General features: G+C 38.4%; 1 protein-coding gene across 1 annotated transcript; it reads left to right on the top strand.

Annotated features, from left to right (window-relative positions):
- The first annotated feature begins 19,528 nt into the window (after positions 1–19,528).
- On the top strand, positions 19,529–19,989 carry LOC130835091 (small nuclear ribonucleoprotein E-like). The gene has a single exon (XM_057706315.1). The coding sequence runs from the start codon at positions 19,600–19,602 to the stop codon at positions 19,876–19,878; it is 279 nt and encodes a 92-aa protein (XP_057562298.1). The 5' UTR covers positions 19,529–19,599; the 3' UTR covers positions 19,879–19,989.
- Positions 19,990–21,188: the final 1,199 nt, after the last annotated feature.

Below are 21,188 nucleotides of genomic sequence, written 5' to 3'. Positions count from 1 at the left end.
TGGTGGTGCTGAATTTCTCTTAGCTCTTGCTTGTCTGTAAAGCTTTTGATTTCTCCATCAAATCTGAATGAGATCCTTGCTGGGTAGAGTATTCTTGGTTGTAGCTTCTTCCCTTTCATCACTTGAAATATATCATGCCACTCCCTTCTGACTTGCAGAGTTTCTGCTGAGAAATCAGCTGTTACCCTTATGGGAGTTCCCTTGTATGTTATTTGTCATTTTTCCCTTGTTGCTTTTAATAACATTTCTCTGTCTTTCATTTTTTGTCAGTTTGACTACTATATGTCTTGGAGTGTTTCTCCTTGGGTTTATCCTGCCTGGGACTCTCTGTGCTTCCTGGACTTGGGTAACTATTTCCTTTTCCATGTTAGGGAAGTTTTCAACTATAATCTCTTCCAATATTTTCTCGGTCCTTTCTCTCTCTCTTCTCCTTTTGGGACCCCTATAATGCGAATGTTGGCACATTTAACATTGTCCCAGAAGTCTCTTAGGCTGTCTTCAGTTCTTTTCATTCTTTTTTCCTTATTCTTTTCCACATCGGTGATTATCACCATTCGGTCTTCCAGGTCACTTATTCGCCCTTCTGCCTCAGTCAATCTGCTATTGGTTCCTTCTACTGTATTTTTCATTTCAGTTATTGTGTTGCATATTTCTGTTTGTTTGTTCTTTAATTCTTCTAGGTCTTTGGTAAACTTTTCAATCTTTGCATCCAGTCTTTTTTCAAAGTCCTGGATCATCTTCCCCATCATCATTCTGAATTCTTTTTCTGGAAGGGTGCCTCTCTCCTCTTCATTTAGTTGTCTTTCTGGGTTTTTATCCTGTCCCTTCATCTTGTACAAAGTCCTCTGCTTTTTCATTTTCTCTATCTTTCTGTGGCTGTGGTTTTCAGTTCCACAGAAAGAAATACTGCTGATACTGCTTGATTCTGCTGTCTGCCCTCTTGTGGAGGAAGCTATCTAGGAGGCTCCTGGGTGCTTCCTGATGGGAGGGACTGTTGGTGAGTAGGGCTGGGTGGGCGGAGCTCAGTAAAACTTTAATCTGACTTGGTGGGCAGAGCTCAGTAGACCTTTAATCTGCTTGTTTGCTAATGGATGGGGCAGTGTTCACACTTTGTTGGTTGTTTGGCCTGAGGCTACTTAGCACTGGAGCTTACAGGCTCTTTGGTGGGGCTAATGGCAGACTCTGGGAGGGCTCACACCAATGAGCACTTCCCAGAAACCCTGCTGCCAGTGCCCCATCTCCTTGGTGAGCCACAGCTGCCCCCCCACCTCTGCGGGCAACCCTCCAACACCAGCAGGTACGTCTGGTTCAGTCTCCTATGGGGTCACTGCTCCTTCCCCCTTGGTCCTGGTGAGCACACTTTTTTGTGTGCCCTCCAAGAGTGGAGTCTCCATTTCCCCCAGTCCTGTGGAGGTCCTGCAATCAAATCCTGCTGGCTTTCAAAGTCTGATTTTCTGGGGATTCCTCCTCCCGTTGCTGGACTCCCAGGATGGGAAGCCTAACGTGGGGCTCAGAACCCTCACTTTAGTGGGTGGACTTCTGCAGAATAACTGTTCTCCAGTCTGTGAGTCACCCACCCAGCATTTATGGGATTTGATTTTAACACGATTGTACCCCTCCTATGATCTCACTGAGGCTTCTCCTTTGTCCCTGGATGTGGGATGTTTTTTTTGGTTAGTTCCAGTGTCCTTCTGTCAATGATTATTCAGCAGTTAGTTGTAATTCTGGTGCTCTTGCAAGAGAGAGTGATGGAACTTTCTAATAAAAAAAAAAAATGCTATGAGGATGAATTTTATCCAACTTGCATAAAATCATACCACTGTGCTGCTTAATACTCTTCAATCCTTCCTCCTCATCTTCCAAATTCATTACTGGGGCATAAAGGTTGTAAATGGTTATGGGAGGCCATGACATTTCAGAAGTTTACAAGGTAGTCCTTGAAATGACAAGGTTTTTATCCAGGGTCTGCCAGTTCCTACCTGTGCTATCTGCATTAATGTTTCTGTGCCTTATTGTAAACTGAAACATAATACTGCCCAACATGTTGTGGTGGTTGAATGGATGAAATATATTGGTAGGTTGAACATACTGAACAAGAACTTGGCATAAGAATAAAGTCTTAAGAAATATTAGCTGTAATGCAATTTTCATATTTTAATAATGTAAAGTCATTTCCAAAATGACCTGGCCCCTTTCTACCCTCCTACCACATGACTGTACTTTGAAAGTTCATCTATCATCTGTGTCTCCATTCCTGGAGCAAGTATACTTCTGTGAGACTTCTCATCCTTTGCAAGTGCTATTCTCTCTGCTTGGCATTCCTTTTACCCTAGAATTCACTTTTCCAGGCAGCTCAATATCTTTTCTTCAGGAAATCTCTCCTTGACTTTCCATGAATATTAGTTCCTGTCTAAGCTTGCACTGCCTGAAATATCTTATTAACCTCTAAACTTATATATGAGATAACTAATTTATTAAGTGCTTCCTTTAAAGTGTTCATTTTAGCAAATTATCAGCAGAGTAGAAAATCCTTCATCATTTGAGTTCCTTAGAACAAGCACCTGAGTCAGGGATTTGGATGCACTATGATTATGGAGAGAGTGCTTTTTCGAAATCCCTTAAGAGTGAGGAAAGCAGGATAGAGAAGAAATAGATGAGAACTGTTGTGGTCTTACATACAGTATTGCTTTAGTCTAGGGGTGAGGAGATATTCTAGAGCATAGTTTGTACTGGAGTTGTCTCACCTGGAAGCGGGAGGCTTGTTTAACTTGTCATCTCCCCTACTTAGCCAAGGACAATTTTCCAGAGAAGGTTGCAGATTTGAACATAACTTTCAGGCCATCTTGAGGATGAGTGCACTTGTCTGAAAAGAGTATCGGCACAGGCACCAGACATCTACTGGTGTCTTTTAACTGGAGAGGACTTGCAACCCTTCAATTTAATACCTTTGTTTTTCTACTGAAAAACAAATGAATAGTGATTTGTCTATATCCAATTGTAAATTAATATCTGTAATTAGAGCCTAGTTCTTTCCATTACGGAAAAAGATCACTTACTTCTTTTTATTTTCTATCATTGAATGGGACTGCATACCCATTTATTCACTGCTGTGACTTTACTGAGATTTTGGGTCCCCAAGGGGTGCTTGCTGACCTATTTGGAAGCGACAGCCTGTGACCATGACAAAGAAACTCAGCTACCTGATTTAAATGAGAGTCAAGCTCACAGTGCACATGAAGGGTAGTTTTAACTTGTTATTCTAAGGTTAATACCAACCAGGTTAATGAGGTCAAAATTGCATTTGTTGGGTCAGAGAATGAAGTGGTGTTTAGATGAAAAGAAAATTGTTAAAACTGACAAAGAGAGCTAACGATAATGGGGTGCTTAATGGTGTGATGGGGAGAGACAGCTGGAACACTCTCTTAATGGAAGTTCAAATAATTTTTGCTGAACTTTCTCCTAACTCTTTTGCTCTTGCATTATGAATGATTTATCACACTAAAACTCTGAGCATCATGAATAAGCCTGTATTTTGAGATATGCTTTCAGACAGTCTTTAATCAGCTTGAGGTTTTGTTATACATAAGATCCTTTCCTCTCGAAAATAAACACAGGTAGTACTTATCAGAATGTTCAGACTGGAGTGATATTAGTGGAAGATAATAGTGGAAATGACAAATCCTAATTGTTGAACACATTGTTAGATTCATTGAAATAAAAAGAAAAATCACTTTCATAAATCATTGCATTGGTGGGAGAAAATATCCGAAACCAACAATATAATATTCTATAGGACGTAATTTGTCTTAATGTATCTCTCTTTTTCATAAAATAGCATGACCTTTTGCTTTTCTCATGCACCACCACCTCACCCCCATAAATTTATTCTTCCGACTGTGTGTCTTTTAGGAAACCAAGCTTCCAATGGTATTTAAATGTTCCAGAATCAGAGGTGGGCCGAACTCCTGGCTGTGCCACTCTGCAACTTATTAGCTGTATGACCTTACAACTTCTCTGACCCTCGATTCCCCCTTTTATTCATACATAGTTAAACCTGCATCTCAGTATTATAATATGGACCAAGTGGGTTAGTTCATGAACTGCTTTTAGTACATAGTAAATTTTTATTATTTTGAAAGAAATAATTATTAATATTGATTTAATTGTAAAATATAAAATAATACTAGTACTAGGGAAAATGAGTAAATTCCGCTTTAATCTTGGAGAAGGAAAAACTGTCTTAATTTTGACTCAAGATGAAAAACAATAAGGAAAAGGATGATGTTATAAAAAAGAACCATTAGTTGACAAAAGTCAGCATTAAAAAGTTAAAACAAGCAAGCAAATAAAAAAAGACAAACTGGAAAAAATAACTGTGGTCAAGGAATACCTCTAGCCACAAGCATCACTTCCTTTTACTCTATGCTTCTTCCTACAACCCATGTGCTTTTCTCTTCCCTCTTCTGTCCACCTGGAACAGTCCTGTATTTATATTCTTCTCTTTCTTAAAGTGACTTGTGTCCACACCTTTTCTCACCCCTAAATCTCACCTGGATACCCCCTTCCCCTGAAAAATAAACTAAATTCGGATGTGTTTTATAAGTTGCATGCCCTTTGTCCTTGACTCAAAAAGTCTGCAGAAATTTGGACAGTCTATGTTAGAACTCCTAATTATCAGGGATTGTGTGTCTTTCCTCTGGTCCTGATCCGTCCTTGCATAGAAGTAAGAAAATTGGTGGAGGAAAAGGGAGCCAAACGTTCAGTTCTTCTCCTGGAAGCCATGAGAATCCACATCCCTCCAGAAATGGAATTTCCTCAAATGAAAACCTAGACCCAAGTAGCTCCCATGTTGGGTTGTAACAACTGTTTCCTTGATCTCAGTTGGTCATCTGTCATCTTCCTGTCTCATGTGGTGGCACGAATTAGGGGTTTAGTTAAACACAGGTCAAATAGCACTGTATCCATTTCATTTTAATTTTTCAGTTAATCTCTCCATTTTAGATCTGCATTCACATTCATATTCTAGCATGACTGTTCCTTGAAATAATCATATGCTGACTTTGTCTCCAAGATCTAACACATGCTAGTTACCTGATCATGTGGGACTTTGGTTGCCCAAATGCCAAGGATGGCAGAGAATGAAGAATCTAGCCTCTGAAACATAATTAGTATCAGCCTGTCAAATTTCCAATAAGATGCTTAGGAAGAATAGAGAGGAAAATAACATTTACTAACCAACTATTTGGTAAACATTGTTAGGCAAATAAAATAATACTTTAGTGTATAGAAAACTTTGTGAGAGTATATTTTTCTTTACAATTTCCAGATCTAAAAAATTCACAGAGATTAATTTATTTGATTATATAAATTAAATATTTACTGAGTTCCTATTTTGTGCCAATTATTCTTCTAGTTGATGGGGATACACAAGAGAACTAAATAGATGAAGCTCTCTTAATTCTGTAGAGTTTATAATATAGTGGGGAGAGGTACAATAAACATAGTATTTATGTATATATTAATATCATATAGTGTGTAAAGGTGATATACGCTAAGAAAAGAAAAAGGAAAAGAAAATTTAGAGCAGCATAAGTAAGGGAGTGGGGTGGGACCAGGTTGTAGTACTAAATATGGTGGTCAGGAGAGACCTCAATGAGAACATGAGATGTAAGCAAACACTTGAAGAAGGTGTAGGAGTAAGCCCTGCATTTGTTTGGGGAAGACTGTTACAGGCAGAGTCCATTAGGGAAGAACATGCTTGCGCATTTGGGCATGACTGAGGAGGACAAGCAGGAGGATTTTGAGAATAGACTGTGGAGTGAGGGCAAGAATAAAAGCATGGACAATGATTAGAAATCAGTTAGGTAAATTCTCCATGTCACATGGCAAGAAGATATAAAAATTGGAATTCAAATCAAGATTTTCCTGACTCCCACCAAACTCCAGCTCTTGTACTAGGTTGTATCATAAATTCGTTGTTCTTTCTTTTGTGCCAAGAATTTTTGTGTCTCCTCGTTTGTAGTGTTTGAGGTGGGGAAGGAAGTGGATACTCCCCCATCAGACTGAACCTGCCGCCAATTCCTTTTATCTTCCTGCTGCCCTCTCCTTTCTCTGGTTTAATTCCAAGAAGGAGGGCCATAGACATCTCTGAAGTTGCTTTTTATATTCAAGTATTGAACTGTATATCAATCCAATTGATTTTGTGGAGCCAAACCCAAAGATTTTTCCCAGTGAGAGAAAAATGATCTGACTGGTGTCTGGGTCACTTCCTTTATTGATATCCTTAATGTTACAAAAGAGTTTAAAGATGGATATAGATGAAATTCAGAAGGAAGTTGTGAAACAATTGACTTCAGCAGAATATCTCTAATTATGGTTTTAATTGTTATATAATGGAGTTTTGACTGAATTCTAATATAGCATAGCTGTGAGAGTTTCCTAATAAGATATATTCAATACAGGAATTCTTAGTATTCTTTGGCGCCTAAGATAATATGTGTTTTTCAGTCTCTTTGGTAACTCACAGGCCCATGGTCCACAAATTAAGAAGCATTCCTAAGAGATAATTCTGTAGACATCATAAATCTCCTGTGTAGTTTGTTTGAGCTCCCTGAAATTCTGTGAGATTTGCATGTATGTGTATACTCAGTATTTTGGGGGATAAGGTTCACAGATATCCTTAGCTTCTTGACCCCAATTAAGATAAGAATCACAGATCAAGTAATTTCCCACTGTTTTGTGAAATATAGTATTTTAGATTTTTGTAGCAGTTCACAGTTTACAAAACATTGGTATATATTTTACCTGTGCAAAGAATCCTATTCAGGTATCACTTGCTTAAGTCTTCTGGAGTAGGATAAATTATAAGTAACATAAGAAAAACTTGACTTCTTAGAAGTTTTATTGAGACCACGATGTTTATGCCAGTATGATTGAATTTCCTGAAATATAAAACCAGACTCAAACTAGTTTAAACAGTGAAGAGAACTGGGTCAGATAACTGAAATGTACAAAGATAATGTTGCATTCAGGTGAGGCTTGATCCAGAAATTTATTGTGTCATTAGGGCTCCAGCTCAGCACTTCTTTTGTTGTTGCTGCTTCCGTGGGTCAGCACTGTCCTCAAGCTGGCTGCTCTGATGTCCATAGCAGTTCCATACATCGTGTTGTCTTGGCACTGTGAAGAGGAGGAGAACATCTTGACTGTAGCGTTTCCAGGACGGCCCTGAGATTCATTCTGCTGGGCTGGCACATTAGTTCACATGCCAGCTACCAAACTCAGTCGTTATGGCCAGAGAGCACTGCATGTGCTCGTGGACTTAACTAAGTCACACATTCTCCTGGAGGAGCTGAGAGTAGCATCACTTCCTTAGCGCCTCTTGGGCACCAGGATGGAGAATTGGTGGTCTTAGGATGGGGAAAAGGGTACAGAAACTGGGAAGGTAGGAAGGTGGTCACTACTCTGTGGATGAGGGCACATGGAAAAGACAGTGTCAAGAACAAGGATGTAGGGGGAAAAATCCAGTGATATAAGTGATAGTAAAGCCATTTAAAATGGGAAAACAGAAGCCCAGAGAAGTGGAGTAGCAGCCTAAGTGCACACAACTAGTAAGTGGAGGAACTGGAGCTGAAATCCAGAAACTCTAACCCCAAATCTGTTGCTCTCTCTACTAGGTACTGCTACTTCCACAGAGAACCGCATGTTTAGAATGGATAATCTGCAGAGCAGCCTTGTCTATGTCCCTGGGAATAAACCAAGGGGTAATTTGTATTGACAGAGTCACCACGTCTTCCTTTGGTCTATGTCTGGCATAGACCAATCGCAGCTGCTAATCTTAGTTTCAGGTCCAGCTATGGAGAAAGTTCAGAGAGTGGTGCAGTTTCACTTGCAGGGCACAGTAATGCTTTGCACTTCTCAGAGGTTTTTCAGCAGAGACTGTCAAAGGTCTCTGTAGAGATGAATCATCTCCTACTCGATAATTGAGGAGCCAGAGGCAAAGGGTTCAGAATTAGCCACGTCACTCCTCGAGCTACCCAGTTGGCCTTCGTCTCCAATGAGTGTTTCATGTTTGTTTTCTACTATAAATAAGTACACGCACACAGGAGCCCGAGATGCCAAAGACCAAGGGTGACCCAGAGAACCTGTGATTAACTTTTCTATGGCTGGAGTAAGAAAATGGAAAAACTCAGTAGCAAAGTAAATTTTTACTAACTTGATATTGAAAAGCACCCGTGACTCATGCCTGCTCATATGTTCTGCACTGGCTCAGGGAGTCTATGACCTTAGGCTTTTCCCTTCCTTGTAAGATGAGGTGTCTGGATTAAACCACCAGGGATGCCCTTTCAGCTTTAATAGCTTGTGTTCTTTGTTTGGAATCTCTAACCCTATCTTGTCAGCTGAAGGATGGAACAAATGATGATTCAAACCCATTAGATGGCATTAGGTCAGTGCTTCTCATACCTAATGTGCAAAGGGGTCGCTCAGGAATATTGTTAAAATGAAAGATTCATTGTCTGATTCTTTGGGGTTGGAGGGGAGCCCAAGAGTCTGCATAGCTAACAAAGTCCCCTTTGATACCAAGGCTGCCCATTCCCAGCTCATACTTTGCCCACTAAGAGTAGAAAGGTTTAGAGTTCAGTATGTTTCCAGCGAAATCCACCCAGAGAAGAAACCAGAGAATGAGGAAGGGTATGGAAGAAGTAGTGACTCTATCAATACAAAATCATAGCAGTGACAAGTCCAGTAAGAGTCGGGACCTATAGATTAAAAGAGAAAACAATACTTTGGTAAAAGTGTAAATCCAAACAAAAACATCTGTAGGGTTTAGTTAAGTGAATTATCAGTGTCTTCACTGCTGCTCCTAGTTACAGCTTACAAGGAGAACCACATCTCGTTCTCCTTCAATCCACACAACTCCATTTGAGAAGTACGAGGTAGGTTTTAAAGGCTTCCTGCCCTGGACACACAAGGGCACAGGGGGTCAGAGGTTTTCTTTTGTAAGTGGCCTAGAGTCGCATTGCCAGTCAGAAATATATTGGAACTGCTACTGGGATCCCTAATTCCTGGTATAGGACTGTTTTTATTACATGGTGTGTTCCTCAAACTAAGTCATTTCCTCATGACCTACATTTTTTTCCCTTTTCTTTTTCTTTTTGCTTTGATAGAATTGTTACATTCCTACAAATGAAATTCAAATCACTTGCCTTTAAGTAATAACCATGGTGATCCTGAAGCTCTTTGTGTGGGCACCCTTCATTTATCTTTCATTATAATTTCAGTAATGAGCACGGAAGGATCTGGATAAAACTTTGTGTGGAAATACCAACATAAGCGCTATCTTGTGCCCTGGGTCATCGATGCTCTCACAGTGAACCAGGTTACAATCCCTGTTTCATATGTCCCCTCTTGTGTGAGTCTCAATAATAATAATTAGAGCTTAAAATAAATGCATACCCTAGCAGGAATGGCCTGTCCTTGATTCGCCAGACTGAAGTATGATTCGAGATTCTCAGTGTCTTCATCCCTATTTTTATTCTGCACATCTTCTTTGTTCTCTGCAATGCCTTATCGACCCCTGTCAGGTTGCAAAGAAGCAGGTAAGACAGGCAGCCAAGCAGGAGCTGGGAAGCGTGTGCTGTGTGAATGCCGCCTGGCTCTGCATGAGCAGTGGGCTGCCAGCCTGGACGTCGCTTTCTCCCTTCTCTCAGCAGATTGCACATGTACGTGAGGTTACCTGTTGACCTATTGTAAAATCACTCTCATCCCCTTAAAAGAGCACTGGGAGGAAAGTCATTCTATTGGCCATTTTCAGGTATCCTGGTTACCTATCCCAAGTCAGTTTGATTCCAGGGGAATAATTTTTAAGAACCATTAATTGCCACAAGTCACGGGAAGATGGTTGGTAGTTCTCAAATAGCTGAACTCCTTAAGCACGTGTATATTATTTAGCCCAATGCTTAACAACAGTAATATTAATTGTGGTAGCAGCTAACATTTGTTGAGTTCTTACAGTATCCAGTCGTATAGTTTAAAGTATTATCTCAATTAGACTTCTTGGTGAAACTATAAATTAGCTATTATTGTTCTTCTTCATCACATTATTATTATTTCTCGTCTGTTGTTGAAAAATATGTAGCCTCTGGGAGATTAAGTAACATGTCAAGAGTTAGTGATTGATTGGATATGAAGCCAAGATTAAAACTCAGCTCCGGAAATCATGCTTTTAACTCCCGTATTTGGGATTTGCTTGGCTTAAGCTTAGCATTGCTCATTCTATTAAATATCCTTCCTCATTACAGGTATTCCCTGAGTGCAGAGGGCCTGAGTGTCCTGTCCCCTGTAGTGGCACCAGGACTCAGAATAGTGCCTACCACATGGGAAGGACTTAAATGTCTAATTGGAGAGCGAGAGCTAGAGAGAGAGAAAGAAAGATAAAGGGAAGGAACGGAGCAAGAAAGGAAATAAGAAAACATGTGAAGCCTTGAAGGGCAGGTTAAATTGTTTGTTCATTTTTATTTTTATCTGAACATCCTAGGAAGCCACTGAAGGGAGGGAAGAAAGGATGTGATAATGATAATGTTTGAGAAAAACCCAAATTAGTCTGACAATGCTGTAGGCACAACTTCTTGCAACATTAGGTTTAATGCAAAATAACATTCAATAAAACATGTATTTAAAATCTGTCATCTTAATTGGAAAGATATTTCAGAACACTTTATGTGTGTATTAAATTACATATACATGAATCAAGACATTTTGATTAACTGGTTTTTAAAAGAGTATATAAATGAATTTATATCTTCAGTAGTTGCAGTCCTTCTTTTAAATATATAATTAGGATGAGAACTAAATAAAGCTGCCGTAAAAGTGCTTTGTACATATAACATTAAAATACTTTTATCATTTGACTTAATAGCCATTATAAATGCTTTTCTTTTCTTTTTTTCTTTACTTCTTTCTCTCTCCCTTTTCTTTTTTTTTGTAAATGCGTCTAGTGTGAATGTAAAAGATGTTAAGGGAAAAATACTGTTAAATATAGTATTTATTGTATAATAGTATTTATAGTATAATATTGTTAAATATAGTATTTAACAATATATGCTGTATTTCAGTAAGTTATAATTGCTTCTCACCTCCCTGTTCCTCTTTCCCCTCACCTCTGAAATTCCAAGAACCTATCTAGGAAAGAAGTAGATTTACCATCACCCAAAGCAAAGAGCAGTGGGCCTGCCTAAAATGATCCAGGAGATTGCACAGGAAAGGGGATAAAGAATGCACACTTATGTATAAAACCGTTCTCTTCCTTATACTGTTAAAATATAATCTTTTATGTTGGTGAATTCACCATAGAGGATGATAATATCTTAGCTTCTCTCCATCTGGGAATGTGATATCCAGCTATGTGTTCATGACAGCCTTTCATCACAGAAATCATTCCAGTTGCCCTAAAGCTTTAGATGTAATGGGATTTGATCTATATCAGTTTTTCATAATGTAGTCAGTATTGCATTTTTAATCCCTCCCTCCTAAAAACATTGGATGTACTCCACCCTATCTGGCTTCCTTCTGGGCCACTGTTCTGACACAGTTATAGAGGAAAGTTCTCATCATGTTTTCATTCATGTGGATCTATCCTCTGTTTTGATTCCCAACCAAGTGAAAGTTGTCAGCAATAAGCATATGGTTAAATTAAATTTTTAAAGGCCTCCCAAAACCATATGTATTAGATTGTAATTCCGAGTCACAAGTCACAAAGTCAGCCTGAGATAATTCATAATAAAAAATGAAGAACTAGATTTAGCTGGTGAGTTTGAGCTCAGAAGATGCCTAGTCCTACTAACTCTGGACAGAGTGCAACAGTTTGTATTTGAATTCAACTTAATCTTTCAGTGTTAAACAAATATTCATTGTTCTGAGTGCTGAGAACCCGGCAGTGAACAGAAAAGGAAACACTGCCTGCATAGAACTTTTGTTAATCGTACATATCACACACACATAATAGTATATATACTTTAAGGGTATTTACTTACATGATTATATATAACTTATACATACTTATAAGTATAATGGCATAATTGTATATATACTTACATACATATATGTTTTGAGTGTGTGTATACATATATATGATCGGGGAGAAATTTTTGCACTCACAGATATATACACACACAAATTCCTTTGATCTAAAAATCTCCTTTGTGTCTTCGGAGGATTTTTGAAGTACAATTCTTAGCAGAAATATGGTTTCCAAAACTAACTCTAGAAGATATATTTTTTTCCTTCTCATTTGTCAGCCAAAAGAGCATTAGGGTGATGGGAAAGGAAATGGAAAGCAAGATTTGATGAAACTCCAAGTGAACATAATTTGAGACAAACTCCCTGGGAGGCTTTATTAGTTTTTTCTTGCTTCTATTACTAATTACCACACATTTAGTGGTTTGAAACAAGAGACATCTATTTTCTTATATTTCTAACGTGTTGGCAAAGCTGTGTTCCTTTTGGAAACTTTAATGAAGAATGTATTTCCTTGAGTTTTCAGCTTCTAGAAGCCACCTGCTTTCCTTGGTTTGTGGTCCGCTTCCCTCCTCTAAAGACTCGTAATTGCATTGCGCCCACCCAAGTAGCCAGGATAATCTCCCAACTCAAGATTCTTAACATGAGCACTGCAAAATCCCTTTGGTCATGTAAGACAACATATTCAGAGGTTTCAGAATTAGGACATAGACATCTTTGGAGCCCCATTATTCAACCTAACAACCTAATCTGATGCAGTGTATGAAATGTTTAGCTTCTGACCTGAATATCGTTTGTGTGTATGGTGCAAGTTTGTAAGGATCATGGATGCCACTTCTGAAGCCTGAGACTCCCTGAGAATCACCCTGAGACTCCCTGAGACTTCTTTGAACCACGCTTTGCTTGCACTGCTGCCGATAACATTACAATCAGGGAAGAAATTCTTTGATTCATCTTGAGCAGGAAGGTCAGAACACCCGCCAGTTAAAATCAATAGATGCATGTAACTCCTTTACATTTGCCATTAGGTATCACATCTCTGTAAATACACACACACACACACACACACACATTTTTTTCTCTTTATTTTCAATGTTATATATGTATGTATGTATGTATGTATGTATGTATGTATGTATGTATCTGGTTCCCTTCCTGCTCCAAGCTTTCATTGCTGTATTTTTTTTTTCCTTAAAAACCTTTCTACATAGCTCTTTCAGTAGTGCTCTCAAATGAAATTTGCTGGGTTGCTTACGTGTGGCCATCTTTTAGAGGCAGAGTTTCCAGCCATATACAAATTAATTGTAGTATATTTTATGTAGCACATTAACTTGTTACACAAATTCATGTGATCTCTTCTTCTTTTGTCAGAATGTATTGCCTCACTCATGTAGGAGAATAAAATGTGTACAGAATTACATAGTAACAAAGATAGCTGCTTTTTGTAAAGAATTTTAAGAATCTTCATTGTGGATTTAATTATATGAATTGTCTTTGTCTTAACAACACTAAAATTTGATGGAGGTGAGGGAGAAAAGCTGATTCTATATGGTTTTCCCTACCCAGCTTACATGTCATGTTTACTGACACTCAGTTTTAAATACTCAGAACAATTTTCAGACTGGCAAAGTGTTTTTGAAAAACATTTTATGAATTTATTAAGGTCAAAAGAAGATGTCATGGACCTATTTCTTCCTGCTTCTACTCTAAATTAAAAATTTTAAGTACAACTAAATACAATTATAAATGCTGGAAATAGTGTCAGAGGCAACCAAAGGAGATTTCTGAAAGGTGGTAAGAAGGGAAGCTGATTAGGAACCTCAGGACTAGAGGATAAACACAGCCACAGAGTGTGTTACAACCCCCATTCAACAAAAGAAGGGGACCTGGATTCAGCATTTTCCAGCTCCTAACCTAGCAATAAATAGAAGGCAGCACAAGTAGGCACATTCCTCACGTAGACTAAACCAGAGCCCCATGGAAAACAGAACTGCCAGAACTGGCAAGAGGATCTCTTTGGAGAGCCACTATCAATAAGCAACCCGTAAAACACTCTCCTTCCCAGCAAACCTGAAGCTCCCTCCTCCACAGAGAAATGCTGAAGCTGTTGATGGCATTTGCAGGAGAGACCATAATAAGCAGACTGATTGGAGAAGCCTCCTTGTCACTCTCTCCCAGTGACACCAGAGAAAGTGCGGGACACATCCCATCTCCTGGTCTAGGAAGCTCTCTCCAGATGCCTTAAGGCATGGGGATCCTAACACAGCAAACTCCCCAAAGGGATACCTCTTGCAAGCCCAAGACGTCTTACCTGCACTGGGAGATGCCAATGCAGACATATAGAACTGACAGGAGGGACTCAGCCACGCAAGGTGTCAAACTCACAAGGTCTGAGTTTGGGGACTGAAACTCTTCTCTTCCACCCTTAGCAGAGATACTGGGGCAGCTGTAGGTGGAGGAGCATTGATTAGTGATCCAGCCACAAATGAGTATCTGGCTGGGGAATTTCTTCTCTTTGTTAACTTTTCCTCCACCAGGGGACACCTAGTTGCCCACCTGAGTAAATATCTTAGGTTGCTCCTTAGGAAACACCAGCAAGAGCCAGTGAGAGCCCTGGGGGCATCAGACTAAATAATACCACAAAGGATCTGAAAATTAGAATATTAAGGAACCCAGCCCACAAAGCACAGTAGGAACGGCATGTTACATCAAAACAGGGGGATTACCTGCTCAAATGAAAGATTTTACATAGGGTCCAGACTCTGCTGCACAATAGGAAATATGTCCAGGGTACAAATGAAAATCACCCATCATACCAGGAAGCAAGAAAATCACAACTTGAATGAGAAAAGATAAGCAACTGATAGACGTCAAACGGAAATGAATCAGACGTTGAAATTATCTGCTGAGGGTTTTAAAGCAGAGTCATAAACATCCTCAATAGTAAATTACAAATTCTCTGGAAACAAATGAAAAAAATAGGAAATCTCACCAAAAAAATAAAAGTTATTTTTAAGAGAAACAAAAGTAGATTATATAGAGGAAAAATACAATATCAGAAATAAAAACCTCACTGGGTAGACTCAGTAGTGGAATGGAGCAAACAGAGGAATCAGTTAACATGAGGACAAATTAGTATTATTCACCCAATTAAAAAACAAACAAGAAACCCAACTGAAAAATGCACAGAAGAACCAAATAGACATTTTTCCAAAGAGGACATGCAGATGGCCAACAGGCACAGTAAAAGATGCTCAGCCTTGCTAATCATCAGGGAAATGCAAATCAAAACCACAATGAGAGATCACTTCGTATCTGTCAGGATGGCTGTCAGCAAAAAGACCACAAATAACAACCGTTGACAAGGATGTAGAGGAGAGGGAACCCTCGTGCACTGTGGGTGGGAATGGAAATTGATGCAGCCACTGTGGAAAACAGCATGGATGTTTCTCAAAAAACTAAAGATAGAACCACCATATGACCCAGCAATTCCACGGCTGGGTATATATCCAAAAATATAAAAACACTAATTTGAAAATTTATATGCACCCCAGTGTTCACAGCATCATTGTTTACAATTGCTGAGATATGGAATTATCATGTATCCATCAACAGATGAATGGATAAAAAAGATGCAGTGTGTATATATACAGTGGAATACTATTCAACCATAAAAAAGAATGAAAATTTGCCATTTGCAGCAACATGGGTGGACTTGGAGGGTATTATGGTAAGTGAATAAGTCAGACAGTGAAAGACAAATACTGTATGATATCACTTAACATATGGGATCTAAAAATACAATAAACTAGTGAATATAACAAAAAAGCAGATAGAACAAACAGATAGAACAAACTAGTGGTTACCAGTGGGGAGAGGGAAGGTGGGAGGACCAATATAGGGGTAAAGGATTAAGAAGTTCAAACTATCATGTAAGACAAGCTACAAGAATATATTGTACAACAGGAGGAATATAGCCAGTGTTTTATAATAGTTATACATGGACTACAACCTTTAAAAATTGTGAATCACTATATTGTACACCTGTAACTTATATAATATTGTACATCAACTATACTTCAATAAAAATTTTAAGAAGAAAAACATGAAATAGACATAAATAAGCAGAAGCAAAGGAAGAGGAAGAAGATTAAAAAATGGAAAAGAAAAAGAACAATGAAGGTAATCCACCGTGTCAACTCACTGAAGGAGAAAAATCATACAATCCTCTTAGTTGACAGAAAAAGCATTTGACAAAATTCAACATTCATTCATGTTAAAGACTCTCCCAGAAATTTAGGAATAGAGGGGAATTATTTCAACTTAATTAAGAGCAGCTGTAAAACACTACACTAACATTATACTTAATGGTGAAAGACTGTGCTTCCCCTAAGACTGGAAACAAGGCAAAGATGTCCTTTCTCACCACTCGTATCAGTATAGTGCTGGACGTTCTAGCCACTGCAGTAAGGCATACAGATCTAAAAAAGAGATATAAAAATGCCCGTTTCCAGATGATGTGATTGTCTACATAGAATATAACCTACAAAAAAAAGAAACAACACACACACACAAAACACAAAACAACAACGAAAAAACCTCCTAGAATTAATAAGTTCAGCAAGGATTTAGGATACAAGATCAACACATAAAAATCAATCATATTTCTAGATATAAACAATGAACCCGAGGAAACTGAAATAAAGAATACAGTACTATCTACACTCACCCCAAGGTTAAGGAAATGCTTAGGTATATCTCAAAACTCGTGCAGGGTCTGTATGCTGATTGTTACAAAATGTTGCTAAAAAGAATCAAAGAGGACCTAAACAAATGGAGGGACATTCTCTGTTCAAGAATGGGAAGACTCAACACAGTAAAACTGTCAATTATCTCAAAGTTTATCCATAGGCTTAATGAAATTCCAACAATTTTTTTTAATAGGAATAGACAACCTTGTCCTAAAATGTATATGGAAAGGTACAGGTCCTAGAATAGCTAAGACAATCTTAAAAAAGAAGAAAGTGAGAAGAATCACTCTACTTAATATTTAGTGCTATTATGTAACTGAAGTATTCAAGACAGTGTAGCATTGGCAGAGGGACTGATGTATATAGATCAATAGAACAGAATATAGAATCCAAAATAGTCCCATACAAATATGCCCAAGCGATTTTTGACAGATAAGTAAGGATGGATAGCCTTTGAAACAAATGGTGTTAGTGTAATTGGATATTCGTAGACAAAATAATAAAACTCAACCTGAATGTTAGCCCTTAAACAAAAGTGGGCAAAAAAATGGATGATATACTTAAAGGTAAAACATAAAGTATAAACCCTTTTAGAAAAAAACTAGGAGAAAATATCTAGGATTTGGATCTAGGGAAAGAGTTCATTGACTTGGCAACAAGATCACAACCAAAGAAAAAAATTATAAATTGGACCTTATTAAAATTAAAAGCATTTGCTCTATGAAAGTTCATGTGAAGAGGATGACATACTACATGAAAAGACAGGAAAAAATATTTGCAAAGCAGATATCTGACACCAGACTAGTATCTAGAATATATAAAGAACTCTCAGAAACTCAACATTAAAACACAGCAAGACAACAACAACAAAACACTTCAAATAAAAAAAGAAGACATCAAGAGACATTTCACTGAAGTGGGCATACAGATGGCAAGTAAGAACATGAAAAGATGTTCCCCATCATTAGCCATCAGGGAAATGCAAATTAAAACCACAATGAAATATCACTATGCACCTAACAGAATGGCTGGTATAAAAAATAGACAATGACAAATGTTGGCAAGAACTCAGAGAAGCTGGATCATTCATATATTGCTGGTGGGAAGGAGAAGTGGCACAGCCATTCTGAGAAACAGTTTGTCAGTTTCTTATAAAACTAAACATATAACTATAAAATCCATTAATTGTATGCCTGGCATTTATCCCAGAGAAATAAAAATTTATGTTCACAGAAAAGTCTGTACACAAATATTCATAGCAGCTTAATTTATAATAACCCTTAAACTGAAAACAGTCCAGATGCCCTTAACAACTGAGTGGTTACAAAAATCTGTGGTAATACATCCCATGAACAACTACTTTGTAATAAAAAGGAAAGAGGTGTTGCTATCAATAATTTACGTGATTCTCTAGGGAATTATGATGAATGGAAAAAGGCTAATCCCACGAGTTTACAAGATCATATACTGTATGATTATATAAAATATTTTTGAAATAGCATTTTTTAAATGAGTAAAAATATTAGTGGTTCCCAGAAGTTAGAAATGAGAGGGGGAGAGGGTCAGGAGGGAGAGAGGTATGGTTATAAATGAGCGATGCTAGGGACCTGTTCCATGTCTTGACTATGATGGTGGATACACAGACCTACATAAGTGATAAAACTGAATAGAATTAAGTACACACATTAGTGCGAGTAAGACTTGGGAAGATCTGAACAAGATTGGTGAATGGTATCAATGTCAATAACCTAGTTGTCATAATGTACTATAGGTCTGTGAAATGTTATCATTGAGGGAAACCAGATGTGGCAGGCTGAAAAATGGCTCCCTAAAATATGCATCTCCTAATCCCTGGGACCTCTGAATATATTCCCTTGCAAGATAAAAGGGACTTTGCACGTGCGATTAAGTTAAGGATCTTCAGTTGGCGAGATTATGCTGGATTGTTTGGGTGGGTGCAATGTAATCACAAGGATCCTTATAAAGGAAAGAGGGAGACAGAGAGTCAGAGAAGGGATGTGATGGTGGAAGCAGAGGTTGGAGTGATGCAGTTGCTGACTGGGGACCACAAGCCAAGGAATGAAAGCGGCCTCTAGAAGCTAGAAAAAAAAAAAACAAAAAAAACAAGGAAACAGGCTTCCCTAGAGCCTCCAGAAGGCAGTCATGCTGTCACTTTGACTTTAGCTCAGGAAACCCATTTTGGACTTGTGACCTTCAGAATGAATAAGTAATGAATTTGTGTTGCTTTAAGCCATTAACTGTGTGGGCATTAGTTACAGCAGCAATAGGAAATTAATATACTGGCTGAAGTGCGTATATTCCTATTAGTCCTCTGTATTATTTCTCACAGCTTCATGTAAATCTATAATTATCTGAGTAAAATTTTCAGTAAAAACTGTTATGAATCTAACTCCTCATATGAGCAATGCCAGTTTGAGTTGTCTTGAAGGATGAAACAGAAATGGAAAGAAAAAGGAGAGGAAAAAGTAAATTCTCCTCTTGTTTGTTAAGACATGATAATATCTAAGCTTTTTAAAACAATTATTTATTATTGGCAGTTGTACAGTTCCCTTTTATGACACTTCTGACCTTTCTCCTTCTAGTACAGTACAGTGATAAAATGTATATCGTGGGGTTCAGACATCTCAGTTAATATTCCAGCATCACTCAAGGGCTATGAAATCCTGGGCAGTTCCAGGTTTTTCCATCGTAAATTGGAAATAATAAGAGTATCTCCTTCAAAAAGCAGTTGTAGACTTCCGCTTCCGGCTCTTTATTCCGGAAGCCGCTTTTTTAGGTAGTGTGCGGGTGAGTGTGGTCTTTGTGAGCTTCGACCATGGCGTACCGGGGCCAGGGCCAGAAGGTGCAGAAGGTGATGGTGCAGCCCATCCATCTCATCTTCAGGTACTTGCAAAATAGATCTCGGATTCAAGTGTGGCTTTATGAGCAAGTGAATATGCGGATAGAGGGCTGTATCATTGGTTTTGATGAGTATATGAACCTCGTATTAGATGATGCAGAAGAGATTCATTCTAAAACAAAGTCAAGAAAACAACTGGGTCGGATCATGCTAAAAGGAGATAATATTACTCTGCTCCAAAGTGTCTCCAACTAGAAATGATCAAGGAAGTGAGAAATTGTTGAGAAGGCAATACATTTTGTTTTTTAGGTGTTGTTTGAAGTGTAGCTGTAAAACATTTATTCATATTGTTTTGCTCACCCTTATGTTATTCCCAGATGACAATAAATGCTGTGGGGTTGTTTTTATTAAAATAAAAAAAAAGAAAAGAAAAGGCAGTTGTAAAAATTATTTTGGGGAATGTGGTTATGGTTTGTTCATACCTAGTTCCATGCATTTTCCTAAATTCTCCACCAAGACTATTCATCCACTTATTTTTGTCTGTCCCCTCCTCCTCTAAAATGTATCTTTCTCTGTAGTAGAAGGCCTTTGAAATAGCTCTCAGTGCTCCTGCCCCCTGATAGTCTGCCTTTATGTAATCCCTTGCCCTAGAATATATGCCAGCATTAGTAACTTGCTTTTATTGAATAGAATATGGAAAAATTATCGGGATGTCATTTCAAACATTAGGTTACAAAAAAAAACTAGTGGCTTAAATCTTGAGTGTCCCCTCTCTGAATCTTCTCACCTGCCTGCTCTGATAAATCAAGCTGCCATGATGTGAGCTGCCCTGTGGAGAAGCCACGAGGCATGGAGCTGAGAGCAGCTCCAGCCAGGAGCCAGTGAGCACCCTAAGCTGTCAGTCCAAAATCCACGGGGAACTGAATCCTGCCAGAGATCACGTAAGGGAGCTTGAAAGGAGATCTTTCCCAGCAGAGCCTTAGGATGAAGCAGTAGCCATAGCCAGCTCCTTGACTGCAGCCTTGTAAGAGGTCATGAGCCAGAATACTCAGCTGAAGCACACCGAGATCTCTGACCTACCCAAACTGTAAGATAATACATGTTGTTGCTCTAAGTTACTATGTTTTGGGGGGTAGTTTGTTATGCAGCCATGGAAAATGAATACAATCTCCGTCTTTATATTATCCATGGACATTAAAGAAGCAGACAGTGGCAAAACCAAACAGTTATTTTCTTCATGCAGTAGAGAGAAGGAAAACAAATCTGAATGAGTCACCTCTTGTCTGTCTAGCAGCTGAAAGTGTCAAAATCCTAAGTAAGCATTTACAGTAAGTGGCATGCATGTGTGAATAAACGCCTGACAAAACTGCCAGAAACGTTTTTTAAAGAAACTATTTATTAACCCAGATTAATCTATTTTGGGTGGAATTTCATTCAGAATAACAAAATAAAATGAATTATTTTAGGGAAGGTTGATAATTGGGAGGGATTTGGGGAATAAGTAGCAAGATCGCTGTATGTTCACAGATCTGTCTGGGACAAGCCCCTTGAAGCCAGCTTTCTTC

The sequence above is a fragment of the Hippopotamus amphibius genome, chromosome 13 (genome assembly GCF_030028045.1).
Source record: "Hippopotamus amphibius kiboko isolate mHipAmp2 chromosome 13, mHipAmp2.hap2, whole genome shotgun sequence".
Taxonomy (NCBI): domain Eukaryota; kingdom Metazoa; phylum Chordata; class Mammalia; order Artiodactyla; family Hippopotamidae; genus Hippopotamus; species Hippopotamus amphibius.
Note: the sequence above shows the minus strand (reverse complement) of the source record. Positions and strands in the feature narration are given on the sequence as shown.

Bases quoted from the DNA above. Each gene is read 5' to 3' on its own strand.
- LOC130835091 (XM_057706315.1), top strand. From the start codon at position 19,600: ATGGCGTACCGGGGCCAGGGCCAGAAGGTGCAGAAGGTGATGGTGCAG.